This window comes from Vanrija albida (genome assembly GCF_041260175.1).
Source record: "Vanrija albida strain AlHP1 chromosome Unknown contig_1, whole genome shotgun sequence".
Taxonomy (NCBI): Eukaryota; Fungi; Basidiomycota; class Tremellomycetes; order Trichosporonales; family Trichosporonaceae; genus Vanrija; species Vanrija albida.
In genome coordinates this window covers 637,457-658,444 of record NW_027191420.1, presented here as the reverse complement: position 1 = coordinate 658,444, position 20,988 = coordinate 637,457, and the positions used below count along the sequence as shown (strand labels likewise).

The 20,988-nt window shown below is 63.1% G+C and overlaps 9 protein-coding genes across 9 annotated transcripts; 4 read left to right on the top strand and 5 right to left on the bottom strand.

Moving 5' to 3' along the window:
• Window positions 1-81: 81 nt before the first annotated feature.
• Window positions 82-6,122, bottom strand: UTP10 (snoRNA-binding rRNA-processing protein utp10; the record flags this gene model as incomplete). The annotated part of the gene is made up of 2 exons (XM_069348940.1): window positions 82-5,704; window positions 5,749-6,122. 2 exons carry the CDS (start codon window positions 6,120-6,122, stop codon window positions 82-84), a joined length of 5,997 nt encoding a protein of 1,998 aa, XP_069212484.1.
• Window positions 6,123-6,364: 242 nt separating this feature from the next.
• Q8F55_000285 (uncharacterized protein) lies at window positions 6,365-6,871 on the top strand (the record flags this gene model as incomplete). Its single annotated transcript, XM_069348939.1, has 4 exons — window positions 6,365-6,511; window positions 6,546-6,573; window positions 6,608-6,731; window positions 6,766-6,871. 4 exons carry the CDS (start codon window positions 6,365-6,367, stop codon window positions 6,869-6,871), a joined length of 405 nt encoding a protein of 134 aa, XP_069212483.1.
• A 45-nt stretch (window positions 6,872-6,916) lies between these two features.
• Q8F55_000284 (uncharacterized protein) lies at window positions 6,917-8,308 on the bottom strand (the record flags this gene model as incomplete). The annotated part of the gene is made up of 3 exons (XM_069348938.1): window positions 6,917-7,059; window positions 7,100-7,359; window positions 7,398-8,308. 3 exons carry the CDS (start codon window positions 8,306-8,308, stop codon window positions 6,917-6,919), a joined length of 1,314 nt encoding a protein of 437 aa, XP_069212482.1.
• Window positions 8,309-8,515: 207 nt separating this feature from the next.
• Window positions 8,516-9,060, bottom strand: Q8F55_000283 (uncharacterized protein; the record flags this gene model as incomplete). Its single annotated transcript, XM_069348937.1, has 4 exons — window positions 8,516-8,557; window positions 8,725-8,864; window positions 8,916-8,963; window positions 9,021-9,060. 4 exons carry the CDS (start codon window positions 9,058-9,060, stop codon window positions 8,516-8,518), a joined length of 270 nt encoding a protein of 89 aa, XP_069212481.1.
• A 257-nt stretch (window positions 9,061-9,317) lies between these two features.
• Window positions 9,318-12,781, top strand: MAK21 (RNA-binding ribosome biosynthesis protein mak21; the record flags this gene model as incomplete). The annotated part of the gene is made up of 4 exons (XM_069348936.1): window positions 9,318-9,551; window positions 9,599-9,925; window positions 9,963-10,369; window positions 10,414-12,781. The coding sequence occupies 4 exons, from the start codon at window positions 9,318-9,320 to the stop codon at window positions 12,779-12,781; spliced, it is 3,336 nt and encodes a 1,111-aa protein (XP_069212480.1).
• Window positions 12,782-14,057: 1,276 nt separating this feature from the next.
• Window positions 14,058-15,102, bottom strand: SDH2 (succinate dehydrogenase complex, subunit B; the record flags this gene model as incomplete). Its single annotated transcript, XM_069348935.1, has 4 exons — window positions 14,058-14,482; window positions 14,530-14,698; window positions 14,747-14,833; window positions 14,941-15,102. 4 exons carry the CDS (start codon window positions 15,100-15,102, stop codon window positions 14,058-14,060), a joined length of 843 nt encoding a protein of 280 aa, XP_069212479.1.
• A 654-nt stretch (window positions 15,103-15,756) lies between these two features.
• On the bottom strand, window positions 15,757-16,899 carry PAM17 (TIM23 complex component; the record flags this gene model as incomplete). The annotated part of the gene is made up of 5 exons (XM_069348934.1): window positions 15,757-15,849; window positions 15,955-16,145; window positions 16,458-16,471; window positions 16,532-16,552; window positions 16,604-16,899. The coding sequence occupies 5 exons, from the start codon at window positions 16,897-16,899 to the stop codon at window positions 15,757-15,759; spliced, it is 615 nt and encodes a 204-aa protein (XP_069212478.1).
• A 334-nt stretch (window positions 16,900-17,233) lies between these two features.
• On the top strand, window positions 17,234-19,233 carry Q8F55_000279 (uncharacterized protein; the record flags this gene model as incomplete). The annotated part of the gene is made up of 4 exons (XM_069348933.1): window positions 17,234-17,337; window positions 17,379-17,882; window positions 17,945-18,967; window positions 19,005-19,233. 4 exons carry the CDS (start codon window positions 17,234-17,236, stop codon window positions 19,231-19,233), a joined length of 1,860 nt encoding a protein of 619 aa, XP_069212477.1.
• Window positions 19,234-19,663: 430 nt separating this feature from the next.
• On the top strand, window positions 19,664-20,585 carry Q8F55_000278 (uncharacterized protein; the record flags this gene model as incomplete). The annotated part of the gene is made up of 3 exons (XM_069348932.1): window positions 19,664-19,762; window positions 19,944-20,132; window positions 20,439-20,585. 3 exons carry the CDS (start codon window positions 19,664-19,666, stop codon window positions 20,583-20,585), a joined length of 435 nt encoding a protein of 144 aa, XP_069212476.1.
• Between the last annotated feature and the right edge of the window lie 403 nt (window positions 20,586-20,988).

Here is a 20,988-nt window from a genome sequence, read left to right as displayed (position 1 = left end):
CTGACGCGCGATTTCACACTTCCATGACTTGTTGTATTACCCATGCATGTGATCCTAGTTTTACAAAAGCTGACGCCACGTCTACTCGAGATACTCCTTGAGGCTGCCAGTGACACCCTCGATGCGCGCCAGCACCTTGCGCGCCAGCCCCTCGACCTCCGAGTTCTCGTCCTCGAGCAGCTCGGCCAGGAACTCGGCGACCGTCTCGGGCACAAACTGGATCAGCTCGTCCGAGTGGCGCTCCCACGCCGCGTCGAGCGCGTACAGCGCCGCCATGCGGGCCTTGGGCTCCTCGGCGCGCGTGGCCAGGCAGATGGCGCTGTTGACCTTCTTGAGCGTGGCCTCTGACGACGTGGTCGCCGCCATGGCCGCGAGGGCCTTGGCCGCCGGCGACTCGGGCGTGGCTGTCACGCTGGGGAAGAGAGCCAGCTGCTCCACGACGAGCGGGAGGAGCTTGAGCAGCGTTGCGTCGGTCCAGAAGGCACCGTCGTCGACGTCCATTGAGTGCGCGAGCACGCCCAGGAGCAGAGCCCAGAGCGACTCGTCCTCAACCTCGCCAATCGAGTAGGCGGCGAGAAGCTCCTCGACAAACGGCATGAGCGTGCCCATGTAAGGCGTAAGGAGGTGACGGAACTTGGCGAGGAGACCGTCCATGACGCGGAGGAGGATCTTGCGGCGCGCCACAACGTGCGCGTCGGATGCCGGCGCAGAGAGGTCCACCACGGCCCAGTCGTACAGGCGAACAAAGAGGGGCTTGAACGCAGCCTCGGACAGCTTGATGACCAGCTCGAGGAACGAGCTGATCGCAGACGTCTCGGCCGCGTCGACAGCCTCGGGCGCCATGCGCGCGCCAGCCTTGTGGCGGATGTCGAACACCTCAAGGAAGAAGGCGAACAGCGGCTTGGTGTGGCTGGGGATAGCCTTCGAGTCGCCGTGGCGGAGCGTCTGGCGAAGGAGGTAGAAGAAGGCCTCGATCGACGACGCGGGCGCCGACTGGATCGACTTCCAGAGCTCCATGACAACCGGGATGAGCGTCTTGGTAGGGATGCGCTTGGCGATGGCGGTGATGAGCGACGACGATGCCGCCTCGTCGGTGGCACGGTAGTCCGCAGCGGCGCCCAGCACAGTGACGAGCTGCTTGCTGGACACGAACGTGGGCACCGTGTCGACAAGCGTCGCGATGGTAGCAAAGGCCGCCTCGACAGCAATCGGCGACGACGCCGAGTTGCGTGCAATGGCCAAGCACACATCCAGGACCGACTGGATGAAGGGGATGGCGCGAGAGCCGAGGTGACGGACAAGCGCAGCCAGGAGGGACACCGACTCCTCGATAAAGTCGCCCTCCTTCGACGCAGCAACGACAACAGGGGTGATGGCAGCAAGTGCACTGTCCTCACTCTTGATGGCGGTGGAGACAACGCGGCCAAGCGCGGCGAGCGCACTGGCGGTGGCAGCGCCACGCTCCTCGAGAAGAGCAGCGGTGCGGCGGATAATGGTGCCCATAGCCGTTGCCGACTTGCCGCGGAGCTCGGGCTTGATGAGAGGGAGGCGAGTGGCGAACAGGTCGAGCGCGCGGCTGATGTCCGTAACGTTGCCCGACTCGAGAATACGCGCGGTAATGTCCAGGAACGAGCCGACCGCGAGGAGCTGCATTGCTCCAGACAGGGTGGTGTCGAGCTGGTCGGCAACCTCCTCGGTAACAGCAGGGCTGGCAGCGAGCGTGATAAGAGCAGAGACAATCTCCTCCACAACAGGCTGGGGAGTAACGCGGCCAACGAGCTGCTTGGTGATGCCAGAGGCGAGGTGGAGAAGGACAGAGGCCTGGCGGGTGCTGGGCTCTCCGTTGGCCAGGAACGAGGTGCCCTCGTCTTCGTCGCCGCTGCTGCTGCTGTCGCTCAAGTCGTTGATGATACGAGCGACCTCCTGGACAATGTCGAGGGTAACCTCCGTGCGGAGAGCAGGAGGGAAGGCAGACGCAAGGCTGAGCGAAAGCTCGAGTGAGCCGCTCGCTGCGTTCTTGCCCTTGCCGCCACGCTCGGCCAACAGCATGGCCACTGGGGCGAGGAAGTCCTCGGCACCAAGCGACTTGACGAGGTGGACAAAGAACGGCAAAGTGCGGTGCTTGGGCAGGCGGGCGGCCATGTCGGTGAAGATGGCGAGGAAAGTGCGCGACTCGGTGTACAGGTCGAGCTTGCTGTCGGCCTTGTCCTTGAGAGACGCAGCCATGACCGGAACAATGCGCTCGACAGTCTTCTCGACGACACCAAAGCTGAACGCATCGTCGCGCTGCAGGTCGCTGCTGCCCATAAAAGTGAAAATGGGCATGACGTTGTGGAGAACAGTTTCGGGGATGAGGCGAGCGAGCTCGGAGGCGACGAGGAGGGCCCGCTGAGCGGTGCGAGGGTTTGAAGATGCGCGGATGGTCTTGACAATGACCTCGATACCCACACGGGCGCGGAGAATCTCCCCTGCGTCGGTGATCTGCTCGATCTGTGCGAGAATGGCACCAAGAATCTCCTGCTCGAGGTAGTCGACACCTTCCTTGATCGCCTGGCGCTTGGACAGCACTGTGGCAAGGACACCCATAAGTGAGGCGACAACAGGGGCGTCGCCAGTCAAAGCCTTCCAGTCACGCGACTCGATAAACACAGTGAGGTCGGCAACGGCCTGCTCCGTCTTGTCCTCGCCCTCATCCGTCTTGACCTTCTTGCGGTGCACCTGCGACTCGAATGGCTCAAGGAGAGCCTCAAGAACGGTGACAATCTCGGCTGGCGCAAGAACAAGCTTGGCAAGCGCGGCCTTCGAAATGAGGTTGTCCTCAGGAGACAGCGAGTGGAGCGAGTGGATGAGCGCCTCAACGTATGCCGACTTGAGAGGCGAACGAAGAGCAGGGAAGAGGCCGCTGGTGAGGCGCGCAAGCGAAATAGCGCGCAGCTCGAGAGTGACGGGCGTGGGAGCCGACGTGACGAGCTCGAGGAGGAACTTCCACGCCTCGCTGTTGTTTTCGTTGAGGGCAGAGACATGCCGAGCGGCAAACGAGCCGAAAGCGAGCTCCAAGTACTCCTTGCGGTGCGTGGCTGGCAGCGTCGACAGCCAGCTGGCCTCGTCCTTGTCGGAAGCAGCAAGCGAAGTGAGGAGCGGGATAGAACCGTACAGCCTCGACACATTGGCGACGCGCGCCAGCGAGGACAGGAGAGAGCGGCGGGGAGTGTCCGATCTCCAGCCCAGAACGTGTGACATGAGCCAGTCGACAACGTCGCGGCGGTGCGTGACCTCCTTCTTGTCCTTCTTCTGCGAGTCGAGCACGGAAGCGTGGACCGAGGCGAGGCGGCCAGCATCAATGACCATGTCGTCAAGGGCCTTGATCAGCGCCTCGAGGTACTTGGTGAGGTCTGAAGGCTTGAGAAGCTGCACCAGGTCGGAACGCGAGCCATAGATGGCGTCCAGGCCATAGATGTCGGCGCTGCCCGACTGAGGTGTGGCGGCAATGGCACGAAGGAGGGCGGCAGTGGCCTCGCGGACCGGCTTGGCCGAGTCCTGGAGGGTGACAAGAGTGGCCGGGATGATCACCTGGAAATCGGTGGCCTTTGCGTTGTTCGAGTAGGCCTTAACGAAGGCCGTGGCGTGGCGAAGCGCGGCGACACGGAGCGACGACTCGACCGGGCTCGTCCAAACCGAGGCAAGGAAGATCAAAGCATCCTCACCCAGCTGGGACAGGACAGCCTGGAGGAGGTGACGCGAAACGGCCGCGGAAAGGTTGGCGCTGTTGGCCCAGCGGTAGAGGGAGTGCGTGATGACACGGGTTTGAGCCTCGGTAGACTCTTCGGCCACATCGTTGAGCCAGTTGGTCTGCGCCTCCGCAGCCTCCTTGAGGGAAACGGCGGAAGTAAGAAGCGCAAGGTAGGCGCGCTGCTGAGTCTTGGCAAGCGCAGGCTTGCTGACGACGGCCTTGATGAGGTCGGTAGCCAGCGGCGTCTCAACCTGCTCAATGTCACGCATCTGCTTGCCGGTGAGGTACGACTGAAGAGCAGTGAGAGAGCGAGCCGCCACAACATGCTGGTAGCCGCCGGCGGAGGTGACCAACTCGGCAAGAGTGAGGGAAGCAAGAAGGCGGGCGGCAGGGAGAGCCATCGACAGGTTGGCAATAAGCGCATCGACGTGAACTCCAATGTCGCCGCTCGAGGCGATACCACGAGTAAGCGACTTGATGAGGTCCTGGTTGAACTTGACAAGCTCGTCCCTGGACGCGTCGATAGCGACGATGCTCTGAACGCGATCCAGGAGGCGGGAAGCCTTGACAACCGAGGTCCACTGCTCAGGTCCAAAGGCGCGACGCTCCTCAGTGGCAAGGAGGTTGGGGATGAGAAGCTTCTCAAAGACCTTGTTCTTGATCTCCGAGTGAGCAGGGATGTACGAGGCGCCGAGGAAAGCGAGGTGGAGACCAAGGGCTTCGCGGACGGGATTCGAGGCGACAAACGCAGGAGTCACCGCCTCGATGTAGTCAACACCCGTGAGAAGGGCGAGGAGAAGGTCGGACTCGGCGTAGAGAGCAGTAAGAACAGCCGCGTCCGTGTCGCGAAGGCGAGCGAGGATGGCTGTCTGCACCGATCGGAGTGCCTCGTCGGCCGAGTCACCAAGGAGCTGAGCAGCGTTCGACGAGTTCAGACCGGCCGCCTCAGCGACGGCGTACATCTCCTTGACACCGCTGACACGGCTCGCGACGTCGGCCGAGTGCACGTCGATGAATGCGCTCTCGGCAGAAGTCCACTGCACGAGAGCGGAGTCCACTGGACTACTGGACGAGGCCTCGAGGACGGCCGCGTCGGTGAGGTTGGGGTGGCGCTGGCGGAGAGTGCTGAGGAGAGGGCGGGCGATCGAGTGGACCTCGGCTGGTGTCTCCAGAAGCTTGGCAACAGCAATCTCAACAACGGGGGTGGCGAGAGTAGGGTAGTCCACCAGCTTGGTCAGGGTCTCCTGCGAGAGGGCAACGTCCTCGAGAAGGGCTCCAACCACAGACTTGGTGGCCTCGACAAAGCCATACTTGTCGATGGCAGCGACGAGGAGGTCGCCAATCTGAGGAATCTTGGCCAGTCGGGCCGCGGCGTCGTCACCGAGGCCGCCCTCCCAGCCCTTGCGCTGGTCAAGGATGACGAGGAGGGTGAGAAGGCGCTGGGGGGGGTTGGCGCCCGAGTTGGGAGTCAGGAGCGACTCGATCACGGCCAGGAACGCAGGGTCCGAGAGGTGGACAGTCCGGGTGAGGAGAACGAGAGGGGGGTAGACCGCAGCGTTCACCTCGGGTCCAGCGTTGGGAGTAGACAGGAGGGTGACGAACGTCTCGACGAGGACCTTGACAACGCCCTCGGAGATGCGGCCGCTCGACGAGCGCGAGCGTTCCAAAAGGTCGACAAGAGTAGCCGTCCAGAACGCAAGGAGCGCACGGTGGACAGTCTTCTCGTCCACAGCCGTCTTGACCGACTCGGCGACATCGGTGAGGAGGCGGAGCGACGGGTCGCGAGCGGACGAGACCGCCGTGGTAATGTACTCGCGGGGCACCTGCTGCGCCGCCTTGACCAAAGGAGCAAATGGCGCAGAGTATGGCGAAGAAGTGGGGAGGGAGAGGATGGCGAGGATGCGCGCAAAGTTGGGCGAGTCGTGGTAGGGGAGGAAGGCCTGGAGGAGGACCTCGGTGTTGAACTCGTGAACGCTGCGGAGTTAGCCTACGCCTCTGCTTCCTCCTCCTGTACTCACCGGAATCGCCTCACGAGCCACTCGATGCACTTGCCGCCAGCCATGATGCCGACCCACTTGCCGAGGCGGCGGAGGCAGCGGGCGAGGGTCTCGTCGAGCTTGTCGTTCTCCTCCTTGTTGAGCATCATGCGGTCGGTGCGCTTGGCCGCCTCGGAGAAGAGCTCGCGCTCAAACTCTTCAATCTCGGGGTCGAGGTGCAGCAGCTCGTCAAAGCCCGACTGGGCGAGCGCGAAGACGGCATCGAGGTCCTGGGCCTCTGCGACCTTTGGCGGGAAGAGGTACGACTTGGACGACGGCTGGCCGTACCGCGACGTCAGACGCGATGCGTCCACCGACGCAATATTTTGCAGCTGACTCGCGAGGGACGACGGCATGGCTGCCGATGATGTCCTTTTGTGTGCCGGCGTGTGTTGTTTGCAAGAACAGTTGCTGAGGCCTGCATCTCATCCATCTCCCTCGGCTCGACGATTGCAGGTTTCAACTTTTGGGCCATCACGTGGTACGGAGGTTGCTGCATCTCCGTTATTGACGCTGACGCTTCACTCTCGGTTGCTGAAATGTCCGGGCAGAGGTGAGTATCTCGCCTTGTCGCTCTCGTCACCCCCTCAAAGACACAATGGTCACGACAAACTCGCCGTCGCCGTCGCCAGAGCCCATTGAGAAGCGCGAGGACGGCGCCCCGGCCGCGCCGGACGCCGCTGGCGCTGGCATCAGCCTCGACGACCTTGGCTTCCTCGGCCTGCTGGCGAAGTCGATCTGGGAGGTGAGTCGGGGTGGTGAGCGTGCTGACGATCAAGCCGGGAGTGAACTCTGCTCTCGTCATTGGTAAGCTAAGAATTCGTGGCGAAGCTTACTCCAGCTATGAACATTTCATTCTTCCTCCTCATCCTCTGCCTCACCTTCACCGCCTACGTCTCCAACTGGAACAAGCACGTCCTCTTCCTCCTCTTCACCAGCTTCCTCCTCTGGATGGCCATGGTCTGGTATGTGTATCAAACCGACAGCTCTGACACCCAGGTTCGTCATGGAGATCACGCGTGTCCAGAACAACCCCGAGAACGCTCCCCCGGCCGACCCCTTGCTCGCCGCTCCCGCCGCCGACGAGACCCGCAAGGACAGATGATCGTGTCATGCGAAGTGGCATCTCTGGATATACCTCCGACATGATCTATGCACCGATGATATCACCCCATGACCCCCATGGCTGGTCCCCCTCGTTGGGCGTGAACACGCGCACCTCAATGTTCTCGCAGTTTGGTCCGAAGACCCCAGTAGCTTTCCAGCCTCGCAGCTGCATGATCGGAAATGGACCTGTGTCAAGTCAGCGCCACACCGGATGGTTAGGACGCACCAAAGACCTCGCGTTCAACGGGGCGTTGCGCCTCCGGCAGTGTGCGCACATAGTTGAGCGAGAATCTGTACTGCAGCTGCCGTGTGTCGGCCGCTGGGCGCGGCGCGGCGGGAGCAGCATCGGCACTCGGCTGCTCTCTTGGCAGCATACGCTGAATGGCCTCGCGGGATAATGAGTACACGTCCAGGTTGCTGATGGAGGAGAGAGACGACACAATATTCGAAAGGTTGGTGAACGGGTTGGCGGTATGCGTTGGGTCGCTTTGGTTGTCAGCAGATACCCCCACTCAACCACTCACGTAGCATTTTCAGCCATGAGTGCCTTGCGCTCCCGCTGTCGCTCGGCCCAGCTCTTCTTCGGCCCAGCCGCCTCCTTCTTCTTCCCCGCCTCGACTTCCTTTCCGAGACGCTGCAGCGCTTCCAGCACCGTCTCTCCGCGCTCCATGAGTTCGGTGGCTTGACGAAGAAGCGCGTGCTCCTTCTCCTCCGTTTCCGCAGCACCCTCGATATCCGCCTCCCTTTGCTCCCTCTCGCGCTCGACGCGTTCCCGCTCGCGATGTGCCCGCCGCGCCTTCTTGATGGCATCCTTGTTCGCATCATCGAGCCAGTTGTCGTGCTTGTCGTGCGGGTCCTTTGAGTTCTCCATGTAGACCTCACCGTCGGCGGTGAAACGGCCCTCCTCCATCTCAGTCTTCATGTTGAACGGCGTAATGTCCACGCCCATGTCGCCGTCGAGCCCACCCTTGGCCTTGGCCTCGTCGATATCGCTGTCCGAGTCGTCGCCGTCGTTACTGTTGCGGCGGCCAAACTCCTGTCCCTCAATCTCGTTGAGCTCCAAGAACTCCTTCTCCTTCCCCTTGCCCTTGCTCTTGCCCTTGCCCTTGTCGTCCTCGGCAGGCTCATCGGCAAACATGTCGACATCGTCGTCCTCATCGTCGTCCTTGGCGCCAGGTCGTCGGCTCGGCACAACGCTCTCGCCCTCCTCGTTGGAAGAGTCTGAGCCGTAGCCATCCTGATCGCGCAGCGCACGCTTCTCGCGGGATTTGGCCTTACGGTTCGATTCGGTAATGTCGGCATCCAAGAACTGGTCGTCGTCGTCCTGCTCGGCGGATGACCTTGTTGTTGACGGGCCGGCTGCGGGAGGCGGAGAGGCGAAGCGGGTGCGCTTCGGTGCACCTGAAGGCGCTCCTCCCGAGCGTTTTACTGGCATGGTCGTGGTGGTTGAAGAGGAGGAAGGTGGCAACGTCGTTGAAGTGCAGCTTTGTTGTTCGTAACCCAAGTCACAACGGCAACAGCAGCCGCGGGATCAAATCGGGTCGCATCCAGTTATGACGTGCAGAGCGACCGCAGCTGCTACCTCTGGCCGTGTCCATGTCCATTAGAATACAAATGCATTGGGTTGAAGGCTCTCTAACATCTACAGCTGCACTCCTCGAGGGTACCGCTGGTGAACGGTGAGCTGCGGGTGTTAGCAAAGGGCAGCGACGAGGGAAGCCGCGGGGGTGGGGGTAGACGCGAGAGACGCGCCCATTCGGCAGGTGCGAGATGACCAGCGGTCTCTCGCTCTTGGCACCAGTTGTGATCACAAGTGTAGCTTGTCCCACCGAGCTCGATCCCGACACATACCTGCAGGCCACAGAACACGACGAAGGCGGCATAGACAAAGGCGGCGGTGTAGCACACCTTGGCAACGAAGTCTGGGTTGTCGGGGTCGTTCTTCGACTCGGTGAGAGCGGCGGCGTGGCGAGCGTAGAAGGATCCGAAGGCTGCGAGGTGTTGGATTGCGATGCCAACCCGTTGTCCACCAGGTTACTCACCAAAGAGGATAATGAAGCCAAAGACAGAGAGGACCGTGCAGCAGCCAGCTGAAGAGTGTCAGCCTCCACCTCGCGAGCGGCTCAACCCGGCGTCCATACACTCACCCAGGGGCGCTGAGACGAGTGGCCTGATGCTGAGGACCATGTTGGGAGTGTCGACGACGAGGTTGAGAGAGCGACACGGCGATACGCAACAACGCACGAGTAGACGGCATCCACTCAGGCAGAGCACCGCGGCTGTCAGCTGTGAGGGGAAGCCTTTGATAAGCCACGTGACTGACCTTCCTCCTTTTCCACGTATTTTTCCCCGCACTTGGCTGCTCAAGATTTCTGAGATTTCGACGAGATGAGTGCATCGCTGCTCGGTATTGTGGTCCAACTGTCCCACAACCTTGCACAACTATGGGTAAGGGCAAACCTTCGACAAGCTCCCAAAAGGGCGCGACCAAGGGGTCAAAGCAGTCGGCCAAGCCAGCTGCCCCCAAGACAAAAGGCGGCAAGATCAGCGACGAGCTCCGCCAGGCCGTCAAGGACCTCGGCGGCGACGAGGACGACATTGCGCTCATTGCCGGCGTCGACAATGACGACGAGGAAGACAATGTGCCCGCTGCCAAGGGAGGCGCCAAGACTGATGAGGTAAGTGTAATGGGACGTGGTGAGGTTCAGAGCTGACTGTGGTGCAGAAGTCTCTCAAGGCCGCCCTCGGCGACTTCCTGAAGGGCCTCGACTTTGCTGCTGCTGGCGCTGAGCAGCCCGACCTCGACGACGAAGAGGAGGTTGAGGAGAGCGATGAGGAGGACGAGGAGGAGGACGAGGAGGAAGAGGAGGACGGCGACGAGGAGGAGGTGTCCGAGGAAGCCGAGGAAGATGAGGAAGAGGAGGAAGAGGAGGACGACGAAGAAGACGAGGACGACGAGGAGGAGGCCGTGACCGAGAAGAAGCCTGCCCCTGTCAAGGCGACTCCCGCAGCACTCCTTCAGCCTACCGACCCGGACCCCAAGAGCGGAAACGTAAGCCACGCCCCACCCACAAGCACTGACATCGCAGCGCGTCCCCGCCATCCCCAACTGGGCCAGTCTTGTGCCCGAGCTCGCGCCTCCCTCCAAGCCCCTCGGAAAGGTTGCCCCTCACGTTCTCAACAACCTTCGTCAGCGCTCTGAGCGCCTGCTTGAGAACCTCCCCGCGCCTCAGCGTGGCGGCTCGGCGGCCGACGCCAAGTTCGTTTCTGAGATCCTGTCCGCCGGTACCCACCAGGACAAGCTCTCCGCACTCGTCCTTCTTGTGCGCGAGAGCCCGATCCACGCCGTCAAGGAGATTGAGAAGCTGCGTGCCATGGCCGGCTGGCGTGATGGCGCTCCTGGTGGTGGTGGCGGTCGTGATGAGCGCATGGCCACTATCCGCGCCCTGGCCGATTGGTGGGTCACTGGCGGCGGTAAGGAGGCAGGAAAGCTCCGGTGAGTAATGTTGTTGAGACGAGAACAACGGCTGACGAGGACAGATACTTTGGTGACCAGCCGCTGCTCGCCCACCCCGATGTCACCGACCGCCACCTCGTCGTCTACGCCTTCGAGGACTTCCTGAAGAAGTGGTTCTTCAACATCCTCCAGATCCTCGAGGCCTTGACCCACGACACGCTCCCCTACATCCGCACCAAGGCCATGGACATTGTGTTCCGCCTCCTTGCCGGTAACGCTGAGCAGGAGCAGAACTTGCTGCGTCTCGGTGTCAACAAGCTCGGCGACAACGACCGCTCTGTGGCCTCCAAGGCCAGCCACCACATCCTCCAGCTCCTCCAGGTGCACCCCGCCATGAAGACTGTCGTTGCCCGCGAGGTTTCCGCCATTGTTCTCAAGACCCAGATGACTGGCGCTGCTGGGTCGACCAACTCTGGTGCCCACATGCGCTTCGACGCCGAGGAGAAGAGCAAGGCCGCTGCGCCCGTCGAGAAGGGAACTGCCAACCACGGCCGTTACTACGGCCTCATCACCCTCAACCAGATGACTCTGACGTCAAAGGACCGCGAGGTCGCTGGTCGCCTTGTCGAGGTCTACTTTGAGGTCTTCCGTGAGCTCCTCGGTGAGGAGCAGAAGAAGGGCGAGGAGACTGCCAACGTCGGCGACGAGACTATGGACCAGGAGCAGCTCGAGAAGACGACTGGAAAGGTCGAGAAGTGGCGTGGTCGCCGCAAGGGTGCCAAGCCCAAGGGTGGCCACAAGGCTGCTCTGGAGAAGGAGGAGCTCGTTGAGGCTGCCGAGGCCAAGCTTGTCGCGGCCGTCCTCACTGGTGTCAACCGTGCCCTTCCCTTCGCCAAGATTGACGACGACTTGTTCGCCAAGTACCTCGAGACCCTTTTCAAGGTCTGCCACACTGGCACTTTCAACACGTCGATCCAGGCTCTCCAGCTCGTCTTCCAGATCTGCCAGTCTCGCCAGGCTGTCACCGACCGCTACTACCGCACCCTCTACGACTCGCTGTTCGACCCCCGTCTCCTGACCTCTTCCAAGCAGGCCATGTACCTCAACCTGCTCTTCAAGTCGCTCAAGGTCGACACCAGCCTGCCCCGTGTCATGTCCTTTGTCAAGCGTCTGCTCCAGATGCTCGGTCTCCACCAGCCTCCGTTCATCTGCGGTGCGCTCTACCTGCTGGGCGAGCTCTTTGAGACCACCCCTGGCCTTCGCCGCATGTTGATCGGGCCCGAGGACGACGGTGAGGAGCACTTTGTCGACGCACCAGAAGACGGCAAGGCGGCCAAGCCCACTGCCGAGAGCTCGACTGCGGCCGTCGGAAACCAGTACGATGGCAAGAAGCGTGACCCCTTGTACGCCCACGCCGACACGTCGTGCCTCTGGGAGTTGATGCCCCTGGTCAACCACTTCCACCCCTCCGTCTCCCTCCAGGCTTCGCAGCTCCTCATGGGCCAGCCCGTGACCGGCTCGCCCGACATCTCGCTCAACACGCTCATCTCCTTCCTTGACAAGTTTGTCTACCGTAACCCCAAGAAGACGCTTCAGGCCAAGGGTGCCAGTGTCATGCAGCCTGCTGCTGCTCTTGACCGCACCGGCATGGTCACACGTACTCGTGGTCCCCGTACTGGCGAGGACGGCTTTGTCAACTCGGAGGCCTTCTGGCGCAAGAAGGTCGAGGACGTGCCTGTTGACCAGCTCTTCTTCCACAAGTTCTTCTCGACCAAGCTGGCCAGGAAGGAGGCGTTGACCAAGAAGAAGAGCAAGGCCGAGGATGCCGACGAGATGGACTTCTCGGACGACGACGACGAGATCGATGTCGACGACGAGGAGGCTTCGGAGGCTGCTTCTGATGCCGAGGAGGCCGAGGCCGAGGGCGGCGACGACGACTCTGAGAGCGACCCCGAGGAGGCCGAGATCTGGAAGGCGATGAAGGCTTCCATGCCCAAGGCAGGCGAGGACCTGGGCATCAGCGACGACAGCGACGAGGACGACGACGATGTCGACGTCGACTACTCTGACGACGACGACGAGGAGGGCGAGGAGGAGGAGGATGAGGACGACGACGACGACGAGGACGATGACGAGGACGACGAGCCCGTGCCAACATCCAAGAAGGGCAAGGGCAAGGCGGCCGAGTCAGACTCCGAGTCGGACGACGAGCCGTTCCCCGACTTTGACGAGGACGACGACGACCTCATCCCCGAGGACGAGATGGAGGACGTTGTGCTCGGCGGCTCGGACGACGAGGCCGAGGAGGAGGAGGACGAGGAGGCGGGCGCCAAGCGCAAGCGCCGCGAGGAGCGCAAGGAGCGCCGCAAGAAGCGCAAGGAGATGCCGGTGTTCGGCAGCTACGAGGACTACGCGGCCCTCATTGAGCAGGACGACGACGAGAACCTGTAGAGTTCGTGTAGTTTATGGCGACCACAGCATAGATATTGGGCCCATCATGCATTCCATCTGTATTAGTTGGGGGGGGGGGGGGGGAGTTGGTGCTCCGGTTGCAGCCAGACGTGAAGAAGTAGTGGCATGAAGGGGCGTAGACGATACTGAGTACATGAAAGCGTGCGCTGGTGCCGTCGCTCGGCAAGAGGCGCGCGGCGGGGGGCAGTGTCTGGGCAGGTGCAGCGGTGCGCGTGGGGCAAGTGGCAGTCGATGGTCGGTGCGCGTAGTGAAGATGGTACTTGCAGTCGTGGCTGTGGTTGTGCCTCATCGCCTGGCGTGGTTGCAGCTGCCGCCATGTCGTCATGTTCTTCCAACACCTCCAGCGCTCCCCACAGCGCAGGTGACGTCAAGCGCACCGCTGCCGTGGGAGTGGGCACCGTCAAACGAGGCCGGGCCCCGTGACCGACGGGAGCTTGAAGAGCCCAGGGAGGTACGAGGCGAAGACGAACTCTACATTCGAGCAGGGGCGCCGGGCAAAGCGGCTCAGCGTGCAGCCAGACCCCACCTCCTCGCCGAGCCCGTCGTCCGTCGTCCGGTGCGGCCCTTCGTGACCCCCCCGCCGTCGGCACGGCGCCTGTGCTCTGTTCTTGCGACGCAGCCCACCCCGCGATGCGAGCTCGCAGAGTTCCCCGGCCAAAGGCCTGAGCCCTGGCCCCATGACTGCCGGATGAGCGACGCCGTGCGGCCCCGCCCCGCCCCAGGCGACATGCACCGCGCAGCGACGCTGAATCGCGTCTCATCTGGGCTGGCGGCGTAGCCCCGCTGAGCACTGTGGTGTTGTTGACGCGGTGTGTGTGTGTGTGTTTGTGTGTGCGTGTGGCGGGTGGCACTGGCCGCCACAACATTCGTTCGCACCACACCACTCTTCCCCGTCCAACTCGTCTGCAACACGCCCCACACCCGCCCCTGCGGCGCAGTCAGTCGCAGTCAGTCGTGGTCAGTCCCTGCTGCACGCGTACCGCCCTTCGGTCCCACTGTGGCACACCAGCCCCGCCACCGCACCTGCCACACCCCTCCCTCCCGCTCCTTCCTCCTCGTCCTCCTCGCCCTGCTCGCCCTCCTCAGCCTCCTCAACCTCCTCAACCACGCTCCCCGGCCTCAGGACGCTCCCCCGCCCCCGACCACGCGCTACAGCGCGCGCCACACCCCCAGTCCCTCCCCGTGAGGCAAATAATACATGCAGCGCCACCAACTACTCGCGTCCGTCGACACGCTTACAATCTTTTTGGGTCGTTCATGCCTTCCGTCCGGTCGCCATCTCGAGCTTGAGCGCGGCAATAGCAGCGCCAGGTGACAGACCCTTGGGGCATGTCCGCGAGCAGTTCATGATGGTGTGGCAGCGGAAGACGGACATCGAGTTCTCGAGCTGCTCCTTGCGCTCGGCACCGTAGGCGTCACGCGAGTCGGCGATCCAGCGGTACGCCTGCATGAGGACGGCGGGGCCGAGGTACTGGTCCTGGTTCCACCAGTACGAGGGGCACGAGGTCGAGCAGCACGCGCAGAGAATGCACTCGTACATGCCGTCGAGCTTCTTGCGGTCCTCGATCGACTGGTAGTACTCCTTCTCGGGGACGTTGTCGTTCTGGAGGTAGGGCTGGATCGACTTGTACTGCTTGTAGAAGAGCGTGAGGTCGGGGACGAGGTCCTTGACCACGAACACTGATACGGTGAGCAACTGCGGCAAACCTCGGCACCGGGGCACTCACTGTGAGGAAGGGGGTAGATCTTGGACGTCTTGCTCGTGTCCTTGTCGATACGGCACAGGCAGGCAAGGGTGTTGACACCGTCAATGTTCATGGCGCACGAACCGCAAATGCCCTCACGGCACGAGCGACGGAAGGTGAGGGTGGGGTCGACCTCGTTCTTGATCTTGATCTGCATGGCGTCAGCCGAGCTCCATCTCTCCTGGCTCTAGCCACTCACCAAGGCGTCGAGCATCATGGGGCCGGTCTGGTTGAGGTCGATCTTGAACGACTCGAGCTTGGGCTTCTCCGAGGGGGTGTCGGGGTTCTGGGCGTTTGTTAGCCGGTGCGCAAATTGCAGCAGTGTGAGTCGCGGTGACGGTGAGTTGCCAGTGGCCGTCACCACCGCGTGCACGCACGCCCATCGCTACTCACCCAGCGGTAGATCTTGAACTCCTTGATGGCGGGGGCCTTGCCAGCGGCAGGGGTCGACGTCTCTGCGGGCTGGGCAAAGGCTGCGGAGGCCGTGGTAGAGATGGGGCGGGCGAGCTGGGCGAGCTGGACGCCGCGGCGGAGGGCAGAGGTAGAGCGCATCATGGTGGGCGGCGTGGTCGTCGAGGTGACCGGGAGGGGAAGGAAGAGTGGTGAGTGGTGGGTTTGGTTGTAGTTGATGAGAGAGTGAGTGCGTGTCTTGTGAAGGAAGTGTCGCCTAGCGCGCAGCGTACGGTGGTGTGGTGGTCGCCTGGGTGCGGGCCTGCTGACCTTCGTCAATGGTGACGGTTTGGTTGGTTCGCGCCTCGCTGCACCCGGGTGACAACGGACAATTGCTGCAGCAACGACGGACTAGTTCGGGCATTACAGCCGACAACAAGCCAACCGCCAATAAAAATACACCCGTTTGACATCCAATGGCGGGGAAACTTTGATCCCGCTAATGGTCATCGCTCAGTCACTCTAATGGCAGGCTTCAAATGGGCCATGGTGACCGATTACAGTGGCGCCCCGGCCGTTGGTTTGCCGTCCATTTCGTCGACGGCCGGTGCGCGGCGTGGCGGCTGTGATGCCAGTTTGTGGGTCCAATCGTGGCGCTCGACATGTCCACCATCACCCCACCCCCGCCCCCGCAGTGAGAATGATCATGCATACACGACCACAAGTTGAGTGATGATTGAGTGCTACGGTTTGGCTGATGCATTTCTTCATGACGGGGGATTCGGGTAGGATAGGGCAACGGGGGCAAGCAAGCACTGCTCAAGGCTCCTCGCCGTCGACGCCGTGGGCAGCCTTGCGACGGTACGCCTCCTGGTCCTTGAGCCAGCGGCGGTAGGTGGCAAGCGAGACAATCTGCAGTGGGTAGGTGTGGTTGGTGGAGTAGGCACAGGCAAGGAAGGTGGGGGAATCGACGCATCAGCACAGCAGCTCGCCGACCTAACCCAGCACCCGACCTACCTTCTCGCCGTAGAAGTCTGGGGCGGGGTTGTTGACGCTCTGGCGGCTGGGGTCGGCACGCTTCGACTTTATCCTGTGGTAGAACTCGCGGTCCATGATGTCGAGCGGTGGGGGGTTGCCGCGCGCGAGCTTGGGGTGGGTGACGCTGAAGATGCCGTTGCCGATGGAGGGGCCGACGAGGTAGCCAAGAGCTGCGGGGTGAGTAGTTGCACGGGAGTGGGTGGGGGTAGGGTGACAGAGGGGTGCGTGCAGTGGAGGTGGAAAGCAGGGGAGTGAGCGCGGTCGAGGAAGGTGCCAAAGGAAGGTGACTTGCAACTCGCTTCCTCGCGGCTCACTTCCTCGACGCTGCCTTCCCCGACGCATGTTCGAGATCCAGATAGCGGCGCTTCACACGTTTCCCAGTCTGCCTCGGCATTCCTCTTGAGCAAGCCATGAGACAGGCGACAGCCAGACCGGCCCCGCCAGCCCACCACCTCCACAACCTCAGTACCAAGCCGACTTACCCATAGAGGAGCAACTGCATCGAGTCAAGAATCAGGTTAGCGACTTCCCCGCCAGCGCAGTCAGTGACACCCACGTTCCAGCACCGGCGATAAAGCTGCACCGTGTCAGTCGACCGAACAACGACATCCCGAGCACCTCCACTCACAAGGGGTCGAGACCTCCAAACTCGGGCTGCGCGGTGGCAAAGTACGCCGCGCCAGCAAACAGGCCGGCGGCGGTCGTAGGGATAGTCGTGAGAGTCGACCACTGCTTGCGGCGCTTGCGCATGGCGAGGTACTCTGACCAGGACATGGGGAGCTTGCCGGTGTGGGTGCTAGACTCGCCGGTCGAGCTCGTGGCGGCGTCCGAGGACGCGAAGCGCGCCAGCGCGGGGCTGGCAGTGCGCACCTGCACGCGGCCCAGTGCCGGGATGGCGGTGTTGCGGAGCGAAGCGGTCGACATTGCGTTGTTGTCGTTTGCCAAGTAGTTGCTGGGAAAGCTCAAGTGACTGCAACTGCACGCACTGCGCGTCACTGCGGCAACGAGAGTGACGGAGTTTGCGACCCGCCCGCGGTGTGGCGGTGGCAAATCGCCGGCAATGACGAGTGCGGGGACCCCGACAGACCAAGGCTGAGATTCCAGGCGGGCAGGCCGGATGTTGTTGCCATGTTGAGCTTGTCGCCGCTGCCGTGTCACTTGGCCAGTCGAGCCAGGGGGCACATCTCGATCTCGCCACCGCTTCTTTCCCAGCCCAGCTCATGGCAACGCGCCGTGAGCGACCCGGCTCTCTTACACAATGACAGCAGCAAGCACCTCCAAGGGCAAGCAGCGTGAGGAAGACAAGCCAACGCAGCTTGGACTGCTCGACCTCCCAGGCGACATTCTGAGCCAGATCGCAGGGTGGGTTCCATAATGGCACAAAATGCTAACCCGCATCCCAGCTACCTTCCCCTCCCCGATGTCATCCAGTTCCTGTCACTCCACTCGGCAATCCACGAGCTCACACGATCGCATCTCACGCCTCTGCGCCCCGTCATACGTGACGCGCTCAGGCGCGGCCCGCCGTATCCGACAGCGCTGGAGGTGCTGCCGTCCATCTCGCATCTCCTCGCGGCTGACGACGGCGCTCTCTTCCTCGATGTGCTGGTGCGTGCCCCACCCAAGTGGATTATCGAGCGGTTCGAACTCGGCCGCTGGCGCGACCACGTATGGCGCGAGGCATTCGACCGCCGCTTCCTCCCCAGTTGGAAGCGCTACAAGCTCCCCGAGGACTCATGGCGCGCCGCCTTCCTCCGCACTCTCGGCCGGATCGACCACCGCTCCGTCGGGTGCGCGCACCACGAGAGCTGGACGAGGTTCCTCACGCTCAGGCGGAACGGGTCAGCGGCCATCAACCGCATCTACACGCGGACCTTCAACCCGGTGGAGATCTACGATGAGTTGAAGTGAGTTATACGGGAAGGCGGGAGGCTGAGGTTGATGCGGCGAGGATGCTCACACGCCCCAGGCACCAGAGCAACCTGGACGACTTCCCTACGACCATGCGCGTTGTCGTTCACTTGCAAGACGTGCGGATTATCGCTGTCGGCGTCGTGTCCGACAAGCCGTCGTACTATACCAACCCCAACGCGCATCTGCTGCTGCACCCCCCACTGCTTCGTCAGGCGCCTGGGGTAGGACCAGAGGTGTATCGGCCTTTCGACATGGTTTCAGAGGCAGCTCCGAAGAAGGCGGTGGCATCGGCCGCCGTTCCCATACCGTCTGCACCTGCGGCACAACCTGCCATGGCACCCTTGTCCCGGTCGTGGTCGGAGACCCCAAAGTACGACGTTTACGGCCAACGCATCCACTACCCCTCCGATAACTCGTCCATTCTGTCGACTCTAAGCAGCTGGATCCCGCGGAGGAGGTCGTCGACAGATGTTGATCCCGAAACGGACAGGACGCTCACGCTTGACGGGACGCGTTTAACGACGGTCCGGAGTCGGGACGAGGATCGCCGTCGCTGGAGCTTCTCCCGGGGTGGTCGATCCAGCTTGGCGTCTCCACCGGGAGCGATGCTTTCAGCGCTGATGCAGCCCGAGGCGTCTTCCTCGAGACCAAACGGGGCATCACCCGTGTCACCGACAACTGTCTTGCCTGCACTTCCAGAAGACCATCCGCCGGCGCCGGCCCCCGCGGCACCCGCCCTACCCCCAGAGCGGCCGCCGTCACATCCACCGAGGCGACTTCCCTACTCTGTTCTTGCGTACCCGACGCCGGCGTACAGCCACGAGTTGTACCCGAACTACACGCCGGCGCACCAGACCCACATCCTGGTGCCCTCTACAGATCGCCCGATCCCGGGTCAAGAGCCCGCGTTCGACTCGGTACCCATGGTGCGCGACCTTCGCAGCGACCACGAGGACCGCAGCGACGACGCCGACGGCGCGCTGTGGTCCAACGGCGAGGCTGTGTGGCCTGACGGCGAGGGCAGGGCCGAGTGGGTGAGCCGTTCGTCCACCCGACGCCGCTGGGTCGGCCCCGTTATGTGAGTGGGACCCGGCCTCGCAGAACGCTGACTGCAGCCTCCTCGCGCAGCTGTTCCCTTCGAGCCGCAAGGAGGCGCTTCCGGTCGGCGTGGCGCGCGACGCGCCGGTCGAAGGGCCGAACCCCGAGTTTGGCCCACAAGGCAAATACATGTCGCTTGGGTGGGAGGACCTGGACGCGCTGTTCCCGTGGGTTGAGCTGCGTGGTTCGGGCGCGTTTCACGACGTGCGGCGTGCAGGCATGGGGTTTGAGACTGCGCAGAGTTAGTAGCATGTGCGTGTTACTTGTTGCGGTGATGCATGTTGCGTGATTTTGTTGTACCCGCCAGTGCCACAGAGCACAGCCGGAGCCGGGTAGTACGGTAGCAATCGCCTCCACTTTGGTGGTCTGGTCGTCGTCGTCATGGGGCGTGACTGCGCGAGCACACTTGTTGCCGCCGAGGTCAGCGGGCGTTGGGGGGAGGGAGGATGCGGGCGACTGACTGCCAAAGTACTCGTTGCACACTACCTCGCCTTGCATCAGTCCTCTTGCCACCCGACAACGACGGCGACGGCGACGGCGACACCACCACCATCACCACTCCGCGCAAGCACCGCGCCAAGACACCAGCGGGTATTTGCCACCCGCCCAGCGTCCAGCACCCAGCGTCCACCACCACCCCCCACCGACCACGACCCCCACCCACACCCCCACCACCATGGGCCGCGCGTTCCGCGTCTACCTCGCAGGCGAGGCCGTGTTCCAGTGCCGCAAGTGCGGCAACCACCTGGCCGTGCACGAGAATGTCGAGAGCAAGGTGAGTTGGGCTGCGCGGCGGCGCTGGCCGGGGGCCGGGCGGCGGCGGCAGGCCATGTCAAGCAGCGTGTCCACGCATCGCGATGCTCGGAGCCTGCTCGCCTGCGCGCCGCCGCCAGCGAGCCCGCCGCCCCACGCCCCGCCCCACCTCGCGCTCCGCTCGACGGCCACTCACACCCCAGTCCTTCCACGGCCAGCACGGCAAGGCGTACCTCGTGCAGCATGTGTACGTCGGATTCTGGGCAGCGCTGACCCACAGCGTCAACACGTACACGTCGGCCGAGGCCGACGACCGCGAGATGAGAACGGGAAGGCATACCGTCCGCGACCTGTACTGCCAGGTGTGCCATACCTGCGTGGGGTGGAAGTATGTGAGTGTTGCGCCGCCGCCGGCGCCGCCGAGCGCGGAGCGCGAGGGGGGTGGGGGGGCAGGGGGTAGGCGCCGGCGGAGGGGGTGCAGGGGGCAGGCGCCGGGGAGGGCGTTCGGGCGTGCGAGGTTGGGCAGGCCGAGGTGCCGAGCAGAGGAGCAGCCGCGCATCTCCGACGCCCTGTCGTCGGTCCACCCCAGCCCCCTTTCCGCCCCCATAGCCCCCCCCCCCCCCCACCCGACAACCGACCATAACACTCCCTCCCCGTCGCACTCGCTGACGCTCGTGCTCCTCGTGCCCCGTGCTCAGGACTACGCCTACGAGGTCGCCGAAAAGTACAAGGAGGGCAAGTTCATCCTCGAGCGCGAGCTCATCATGGAGCGCGCCGACAGCCGGCGCGAGTTTGGCAAGCCGCGCATCGAGGAGGTGGTGGTGCGCGAGGGCCCGCGGCTGTGAGCCTGTGGCGTGGCGTGTCGCCCCCGTCTACGTAGTACTCCAGCTGGCCTGTGATTGTTGTCCGTGTCGGCTATTCCTGTTGTTAGTTTGTATGAATGTTGTGTTGTGTGCGGGGGTGGGGGTGTGGGCGGGGGCGTGTGGCGTGCGTCGAGCGTGGCGGCGCGTTCCCGTCGGGCTGGGGCCGGTGTCACCGGGGTGCAGCCGGAAACGGCGAGGAAGGCGAGCCTCTGCAGATGGATAGCCTCTGCATACGGGTACAGCGACACAGCGACACGGCGACCGGCAGCACGCCCAAGTCAGCGAAAGGACCGGCCCTTCCCCGCTCGCACCCACCCCGCGCGCGCCACGCGCACCAGCCCCGCGAGCAGCTCTCAACCGCTCGACGCGGCCAGAACAGCACACT